Source organism: Zootoca vivipara, chromosome 6 (genome assembly GCF_963506605.1).
Source record: "Zootoca vivipara chromosome 6, rZooViv1.1, whole genome shotgun sequence".
NCBI classification, from domain to species: Eukaryota; Metazoa; Chordata; class Lepidosauria; order Squamata; family Lacertidae; genus Zootoca; species Zootoca vivipara.
In genome coordinates, this window is record NC_083281.1 from 57059659 (window position 1) to 57069217 (window position 9559).

Genomic DNA, 9559 nt, shown 5'->3' on the forward strand with positions numbered 1-9559 from the left:
CAACTTCATCTTCTACTAGGGAGGGGCCATAGCTCAAAGGTGAAGCACATTTGTGTGCAGAAGTTCCCATGCCTATTTTAAAGGCTCAGCAGGCAATGGGAAAGACCTGTTGCTGGAGAGCTGCTGCCGCAGCCAGGAACAAACCCTATTTGGTTAAATGGACAAAGAGCCTGGTCTGGTAGAGAGCAGCATCCCATTCCCCCCCCCCCTTAGACTGTGTATTGTTTGAAGCATTCTAAGCAGAACCAGCAGGTTGCTCTGAGCTGAGGCAAATGGTTGCCCACCATGTGCCATGATAATTCTATAAAGTCATTCAGATGAAAAATAGCGACTCACCCAGCAAACTTCCAAACTTTTGCTTTTTTTCGCACCAATCTATTTACCAGTAGTTAGTGCACATGTTAATTCCTTATCCAAGCCAGCAAAGATGTTGGAGAGCATCCAGCACAGACAGCTGTGAAACAAATATGGTGACTTCCCTTGCAATTAGGAGCCTTTCCTAATCCGTGCATGTTGCACACAGGCCTGGAGGTAGGTACCTCATCTCTTTCCCTAGCAAAACACAGAACAGAACTTCAGCTATTTCTCTACAATGTTCTTCACTCTACCAAAGGCAATTACAGTACTGAATCAACTAATAAAACCAGATTTTTTGGACATGGATCTAGTCTTGCAATAAGAAGCAGCCCACTGGCTTTTAGATCTATTCACTGGCTTCTAGATCTAGTTCTATTCAACCATTGTCACCTTAATTCTCGTTCCTTTCACCATCAGCTACTGTGTTTGTGTTCTGCATCTGACTAGCCAGGACTCCAAGGGGGTGGGGGGTGGGATGTCCTTTTTCACACAAGCAGCTTTGGGCTGCTTGACTCTGTGACCTCCTTCCAAGTTTGCAGAAAAGCCCTTCTGGATTCCATCAGCATCTTGCCAAAGCCACTTGGGAGAACTGCTGCCAATCCTTAACAGGCAGTTTCCTTTGTAATTAGAGGGGCTGCAGTGGGGGCTGAGTTTGAAGTTACCGTTGTCACAGGCTTGGCTGCTGTATCAGAGCTCTGCTCTTGCTGCTCTGGGAATTGGAGGGCGGCAGTTGTCGTAATCTCTAATTTCACTGGTGGGCCAAAGAGCTTGTAAATTAGCAATTCTTGTCCCAGGAAAAAAATATTCCAAAGAGGTTTTCTCCTAAGCCAAGGGCCTACCCCTGGGTATCTGACTTGCTGTAGAAAAGCAGATAAAAAAGACTTCACAGGGAAATGCAGAGGTTGTGCTTGTTTCCGCACCGGTTTGAATCCCAGTTTCAGGTCTCCCTACAGCAAACAGGCAGCCACTTGAAAAAGCAAAAGCAGAAACAGAATAAAAGTTCTGCAAAAAACAGTCTCTGTTTGGGCCTCAGACAGATGTGTGCAAAAGCAATGAGAGGGGAAGAAACAAAAATCAAGGATGCTGTGCTGGAGAAAAGTGCAAATCTTTTCCCCTCGACTCATAAAACAAGACCTTAGGCTCTGAAACTGGTAGCTGACCTAAGACACACAAAAGTAGTACTTCACAGAATCCAGAAATAATTCACAGAATTCACTCCAGCAAGGTGTACTGATCACAACAGCTAAATACTTACATATTCATGCGAATATATGTGCGTGTGTACAAAACAAACATACATGCGTGTGTACAAAACAAACATAACAAAAAAGAAATAAAACAGGAAAATGACAAAAACAGAAGTGGTATGCCTCTGGAAATTACAAGTAGGGAAAGTTACTGTTGTGCTCAGATCCTGCTTGCATCTGGTTGGTCACTGCGAAAACTGAATGCGGTGTTAGATGGGCCTTTGGGCTGATGCAGCACCCAGATTCTGCCCATGTTCCTTTGTTTCATCCCTCTCCCTCTACCCTCCTCCTAAGTAAAGATGCCTTCCTTATACCACTATGTCTGAAGTGGAAAGCAAATTACCTGGTCAAGGCTAAATATCTCCCCTTCATGCCACCTGTCTTGAGAGAGGTTGTGGGTGAGGCAGGTCCCTAGTCAAGTAACCTCCTTTAGCCCCAAAAGTTTGTCAGCTTATTCTTGGACACGCTGGGCATCTAAGTGGCATTGGTAAGCAATTAATGGTCACCTCAGAGCAAGCAATCGCTCTAACCCTCTCCTGTTGTACAACGGTCAAGACCTTGCCTCTTTTGTGGATGTGCAATTTTTGCTCTCTGCTTACTGTTTGATGGTTTTACTGTTGATGGCTTGTATGTCATTTAAACTTTTGTTCCCTACTTCGGGGGTTGTATTGACGATGATTTCTAAAGCCAGCTGCATGAGTGTTTGCTGCCACCTGGTGGTTGAAGCTCATTATTGCATTAGCTCTGGCAAAGAAGTACAGTACCTGAAGTTGTTGTCTTTTCTGTACTTCAGGACAAATCCAGGCAAGAGCTGGCATGTGGTCTACCTCTGGTGTGTGCGTCTGGGGGTGCATAGCCATACTTGCACCCATAACAGACTTTCTTGGTTATGGGATTAAGCTTATGGTCTCACTGGCCAGACTGGATAGTCAGGGTGTGCATCCGTGGAGCCTGCTTTTGAACACTGTGAGCAAACAAGACCAAGACTCTGTCTTTGTAGCTGGATGAAGAGGCATTATGCCATGCCACGGCTGACAGCTCTTGCTAAAGCAAAGACTAACCAGGCTGTCTGCCCTAGTGCAATTTCTTGCTTCAGGCTGTATACAGATCAAGGGCAGGGAACCTTTTTCAGTCAAAGGGCCACATGGCAGTGGTAGGCAAGGGCAGAGGCAAAAGTAGGTGGAGAAATTAATATACATTTCCCCTTTATGTAACAGCTTTTATTTCTACACAAATTCTTCTGTCTCATCCATCCAGGCAATTAGAAATATTAAGATTTCTGGGACACATTCCAGCCAGCCAAAAACACTCAAGACTTCCAAGCAGAGCTGGTGAGAGTCTCATAGAATCAGAGTTGGAAGGGAGCCTAATGATCATCTAGTCCAACCCCCTGCAGTAGAGGAATCTGAACTAAAGCATCCATTACAGATGGCCACCCAACAACGGCTTAAAAAATCTCCAGAAAGCACCTTAAGGGCCATGCAAATTCCTGGGGGTACATCTGGCCTCATGGCTTATGATCTCCCTGCCATAGATGGTCCAGTTAAACAGATACTGCTCGGTTCATCTCATCTTCTACTTAGCTACCCACCTACAAGCCAAAGCAGTTCTGGGTACCCTCCAAGCCTCTACTAACAAAAAAAGCTACAGCCAGTACCAGAGTTCAGTTTACAAGGTTTTAATATACAAATACAAAATCCTACTCTACTTCTTCTCTTTTTTCTCCTCTTTCTTGCCATCACTCTTCTCCTTATCTTTGTCTTTCTCATCCTTCCTCTCCTTTTTGCTCTCCTCTTTCTCCTGCCCCTCCTTCTTCTCTGCATCTCTATTGGCGATCTTGTTGTTTATGAGGTTGTGGAGGGCAACCACAGAGCGGATGAGTGAAGCCAAGTAGACCACCACCATCTGGTCGTTGGTCTTCAGATAGAAGGCCTTGACAAACTCTTGCAAGTTGACATCAGGCAGCAGGTTGAAGACATCCTGGAGCTGGTAGATGATCTGGTGGTTGATGGGAAGTTTGCCCATGGCCACTTTCTCCAGGTAGCTCCTGATGTCTAGAAGCTTGGAGTTCAGTCCCTTCAAGCCATGGACCTGGTTTGTGATGCGCTGAGAAAGGGTGCCTACAGTGGTGTCTTTAATATCCCTGGAACAGCCAAGAAAGGGGTCAGAACAAGAGAACCCAGTTGGCAGGAAAGGAGGGATAGAATTATTTTTCTCTGCCACATTAAGGAAGTCAATGCTGGGCATTTCTTCAGTTGCACTAGAAATCTGACTCTCCTCTGGACCAACCAACCAATACAGAGACATGGGGATGTAAGCAAAGGGAGGTGCAGGTTCTGCTTGTAGGCTTCCCCTTAGGATAAGACCAGATGCTACACTAGATGGGCACCCTTTGGCCTAATCCAGCATTTGCATGGCTAAGAGAGAGGATACCAGTAGATCTCAATGAAGGGTGACTGTCAGGATAAATTAAAGATGATGCCTCTACAGTGGTACCTTGGTTTGCGAACGCAATCCGTTCCGCGGAGGCGTTTGCTTGCCGAAGGCATGCTTCTGCGCGTGTGCAAAGCACCAATAGAGCGCTTCTGTGCGTGCTGCGCAGATCGCACCTGCGCATCCGATGCCATGGAACCCGGATGTAAACACTTCCGGGTTTGCGGCGTTCGTAAACGGAGGTAGTCGTAAACCGAGGTTCCACTGTATTAAGCTGGCGGGGTGTGTGGCCTTGCAGGGGTCAAAGGCATTCTGCATCCATTATTTTAAATCTCCAAGATGGGAATGCCTGCCTCCCTGTATTATCCCGAGGAGTAACTATGTAAGCAGAGCACAAGATCAGAAGTCTGAAGTGACAGGCAAAAAAGGTATTTTTTTTACCGTAGCAGGTGCTCCACCCCAACTTCCTCCGCTTCTTCTGCTCCAATTTCACTGGTCACATGTTCAAAGGTCTTAGAGGTGGGTGTCCCATCCTTTGGGGTGCAAGAGCAAGAAGAGACTAGGCATGAAAGTCATCACATTTATTCAACTTCTGGGCAGAAAGTGTGTGTGTGTGTCTGAACCCTGGAAAAAACTTACAATTGTTGCATAAGAAGCCAAGAGCTGCTGAAGAATAAGAACAGGTCCATAACTGGCTAATGGAAGAGACACACTAACCCTAAATTACCTCCATAAGGAAGTGTGAACTGAATTAATAATAAACACTGGCAAGTTCTTTCATCCTAAACTGAGTTTTTTCAGGTACTCTTTAGGGTGCTGGCTGCAAAAGGAGTGACATGAGCAAGGTACAGGCAGCATTCCTGTTATTGGCTCACCCTGTTTTAGTCTGGTCCTTTGGTTGACACTGAAATGTATGAGGGAAAAGCAACTTGATGTGCATAAACCCAGGATACTCACATCATGAACTTCTTCCACAGAGATGTAGGCTTCAGTGGGCAGCCCCAGGTCCTTTGGCTTTACATCGATAATTACCAATACCTATTTGAAAGAAACCCTTTAGTGCTTATTGGTGGAAAACAAAACCTACTAGTCTCCTTCCAGTAACTTGCAGCCTGCCATTGCATAAAGGATCATATTGCCATTTCCAACTTGTTCTTACAAGTTGCAGTAACACTAAATAGCAAGCCTTGTCAGGATTTGTAGGTTGTGAGTGGCTCTTACCGAGTTTGAGCAGTATCTTTTCATTAGCTCATTGATAGCAATGTCATTCTTGTGCAGCTTTGGACCTGTGTGGTACCATCCCACAATTCTTTCCCTGGCTAGGAAAAAGACACAGAAAGCAAAGCAAGAGTCAGAGTACACGAAGCAGCTGGAAGAGGGCTTAACGTCCAAGAGCCATTTCCTTCTACTGTTTCACTGGAAGTGGGACTTTGCAGGAATAAAGCATGGTTCTACATGCAATAATATTGTATAGCAAAAGGGATGAGACCTTAGAATTTCCACAAACTGAGCCTATCATTCATACTGGACATTGCTTACATCCAAATTTAACTGGACTTGGACATCAGCTTCAAAATAAATTTTACAGGTACAGAATACTACACTTTGAATGTTGGCAAAATAGACAAGATATGCCCAACCTTGAGGACTTTGCCAAACTAATGAGCAACAAAAAGCCTATTTACTGCACACACAAGCTATAATAAGACCCTTCCTTCAAGTAGCATGTAGTATAAAATATGGTTTCTTTTCTGGGGCATTAGGTTAAAACATGAGAGGTTTTGCAGAAACTGATGTTGAAGGGTGACCCAGTTCCTTCATTTTCTCACTAACAGAGGTGTTCACCTCCAAAATGAAAAACTTTTAAACAACTAAGCATCTGTGAGCAGTCATAGCAAAGTTATTTAAATAACATCACTTTTTGGCGTTTCCTAGTGATAGATTTAGCTGTGACTTCCACTTCTGGCTAACCAAGCATTGCTTACCATTTACTTTCTTGAACATCCCATACATGTTCTCCAGATAGTCATGGTCCAAAAACCATACAGAGTCGTCTTTATCATCTTCATCAAAGGGAACTGTGGGTAAAAAAAAAAAAAGAATCAAAATCATGGCATGAATTTCCAGCCTTTAAAAAAAGAATGGAAATGGTTTATTGAATATTTACAAATAAACTGTAAACAGATAAGAACATTGACAGGATTATTGTAATAACCTACAGTTTTATAAGAGTACAGGATATATTTAAAGTAGATGAATAAATTAGTAAATTAAGTTAATTTGGAATATGCAGAAAATATTAAAAATAAACTTAAGGAACCACAAAGAGGGGGAAGGAAGTCGAGTTTTGAAATGTTAAAATGATTGTAAAATTACTGAAATGCATAAAACTGAAAATCATAAATTTTAAAAAGGAAAGTGACAATTTTGCCAAGTTGCATCCCATGTGGTGGGAATTAAGAGCAGCCCTGCTGAATCAGGTCAAAGAGGGTCCAGGTAGTCCAGCACTTTGTTCTCACAGATGCCTCTGGGAAGCTGGCAAGTCACTTAGAATGGGATCCAGTCTTGACATTACAGAGGTGAGGATTATTTAAATTTCTATTCCACCCTTCATGAGAGGATCACAGGGTGTTTGAAAATAGCAAGTTATCATGCACTGAGTAAGACCACTGGACTATCCAATCCCAGTACTGGTCTCCTGAGTGGCTACCCAGTGCCTTAGGCAGGGGAGTTTTTCATCAGCTGCCACTTGGTCCTTTCTTAATGGAAATGCCAGGGACTGCACATTCTGTGAGCAAAGCATGCATTCAACAACTGACCTACAACAGTTCCCCCAAAACAGAATATGCCATTATTATTTATTATATTCATATCCTGCCCTTCCTCCCAAAGGAGCCCAGGGAGACAAACAACATGTGGTAAACAATAAAAGCATCTTTTTAAATACAGTAATGAAGTCAATTTCTTTACCTAGGGTCTCAAAACCGGGGTCTTTCAGCCCCACCTAGAAATACCACTGGGGATTGAACCTGGTATCTTCTGCAAGCAAAGCAGGTACTCTACCACTGATTTAGGACCTCTTCCTACTGCAGTATTGACCATAGGATGTGGTACATTCCTTGTGTGCATGTAGTTGCAGCCCACAAGATCAATGACTAGACGAGATCACAAGTTTCTAGAACTGGGCAGACTCAGATTTAAACTAAAGGTAGATGAGAGGATGATGATTCCCTGGAGCAGACTATGGAGAGCTAAGGCTGGCTTCCGACAGCCTGAGAACTCGAGGGACCACATTTAAGCTTTTAGCCAAACACAATCCAGCAGGTTCCTAACTGGACCCCTTTGGGTTATTATTTAATCAGAGGGCTGTTGAAAACTCAAGACTATCAACCAAGTTTCAATTGAGATTTATGACTAAGCTGTTCTGGGTTAAGACAAAGGTGGGGAACCTCTGACCCTCCAAATGCTGCTGACGGAACTTAGGAGTCCAACATCTGGAGGGCCACAGGTTCCCCACCAACAATTTAAGGGACAGACCCCAATTTTCTCCAAATCCATTAATTGGGGTGGGGGGGTAGGGTAGGGTAGGAGTGTACATTACACACCACATCTGGCATGCTAGACAACCAAACAGATCTCAGGCGTCACTTTACCTGCAAAGCTGTTGGAGACATCCAAAATCTTCTTCTGCCACGAACCCAAGAGAACCCCCACAACTCGCTTCTGATTTCCAACTTTTCCGATCCTAAAATAGAAAGGCAAAATCAAAAGAAGGATGAGATACATTGATGTGCAGCACAAACTATTCCTGAACTGAGTTTTTAATCAACTCAGGACAATGAAAACCAGCATAACTAAGGTGGGAGGAAAAGAGTATGTAGCAACTTGCCAAGACAGAAGGAGTCTTGATAGTCATCTGGGAGGAGGCAGCTGAGTGTTTATGGCTTGTCTTCTTCTGATGGTTAATGGAGGAGGTCAAGATACAAAAAGCTGACTTAGCCCACCAATCCACCTAGTCCCAAAGTGTCAACACTGCCTTGCCTGACAGTGACTCTCCAAGGTCTATGTCAGAGCATGGCCTTTCCCACCACCTGCTTCTGAAATCCATTTAGCAGGTGTGGTTTCTGGGGGAGAGGTGTTGTTGAATTGGAACCTGCTGCTTGTAAAGCAAATGCTCTGCCACATACCTACTCAGTCAAGTTGGCACAGCCATGCGCTCGTTGCATGTATTTCATGCACGCAGCTGTGGCTGCTACAGTACTTAGGAAGCAAGTATATTTTAAGTCATATCAGTTCACTTATATTCCGCTTTTCCACTCAAGAGTCTGGAAAAGCAGTGGCAAAAGATGAATCTCATCCTCGCTCCACCCGCCATAAACACACCGCGATAAATATAAAAAGCAATTCGGCGAAAAGTAGCATCCAACCCCGCTCCATGAAGTCTCTGGCCCAAAGGCCCGTTTGTTGGGGTGCAGAGGGAGAGAGCAGCCGCTTGGCCTGCAGAAGGAAAGAGGTTCCGGATTCAACCCCCAAAAGCTACTCCGAGGAGTATCGGGGAGCCAGGCAAATAAGACAGACCTTTCCCCCCGGCTAGACGCAGCCGCTTCCTTTATTGTTCCGAGGCCTCGCCAAACCCAGAAGGGGCGCCTGAGGGTCTCCCCAACCGAAACCCGGGGCAGGGGCACAGGCGGCGAAGGCGGCCTGAGCCCGGGCCCGTGACTAAGCTGTCCTTCCGCGGCCTCCGCCCCGGCGCTTCTTTACAGTAGCTCCCTCGCAGCTCGCTACCCCTGAGCATGTGCAAAGCGCCACCCCAGCCCTACGGCCACCCTGCCTCCCTAAGCCCTGGCCTGCCGGCCATGACTCAGCCCGGCCGGCCGCCGCCTCCCTCACCTATTAAAGTGATCGACCACGCTCAGCAGCACCAACGGGTGGACCACCACTCGCTCCACGGCCAGCTCCGGCATAGCAGCGGTGGCTTCGCGGCCTCCACGTCCTGGCCTTGTTCTTGGCCTCCTTCTCCCGGTAAGCAAAGCGCCTCTCAGTGACTCAGGGCACCGGGTGTGAAGCAAGCGATGCTGAGGGAGGAGCTGGGCAGCCGCGCCATCTTGGGAAGGGCAGCCGCAGTGACGTCACGCAACTTCCTTTCAGCCTGTGGGCGGGGAAAAGCGACGCCATCTTGGGAGGGTCTCAAAGGGTACCTCACCGGCAGGTCGGCTTCCTGTGAGAAGTTTCCATCTTGTCGGCGTGGGGGCGGTAGCGTCGCCATATTTAGAAGGGCAAAAGGAGGGATGCCATTATGTTGCCTGCAGAACATTCTTGAAGGAAGCCGTTGATGAATGATTTAAGCGCCCTTTTTGTGCTTTTCGTTCACAACCTAAGTCTGGAGGCGGTTTTAGCATCCACCCAGAGATACTTTTTCTCCGTGTTTGGGGGAATTTGAGGAGGGGTAAAACCCGAGATTTGGTTTCAGGGAAGACTCTATCGCTGCTAACACGTGCAAGACACATTACACGCTCCAAATG

The 9559-nt window shown here is 45.8% G+C and overlaps 1 protein-coding gene across 1 annotated transcript; it reads right to left on the minus strand.

The window, feature by feature from the left end:
* Positions 1–3266: 3266 nt before the first annotated feature.
* Positions 3267–9160, minus strand: PSMD7 (proteasome 26S subunit, non-ATPase 7). Its single transcript, XM_035117799.2, has 7 exons — positions 8928–9160; positions 7691–7782; positions 6023–6115; positions 5259–5356; positions 4995–5075; positions 4479–4570; positions 3267–3747 (listed from the first exon to the last, which is right to left on the minus strand). The coding sequence occupies exons 1-7, from the start codon at positions 8999–9001 to the stop codon at positions 3309–3311; spliced, it is 969 nt and encodes a 322-aa protein (XP_034973690.1). The 5' UTR covers positions 9002–9160; the 3' UTR covers positions 3267–3308.
* Positions 9161–9559: the final 399 nt, after the last annotated feature.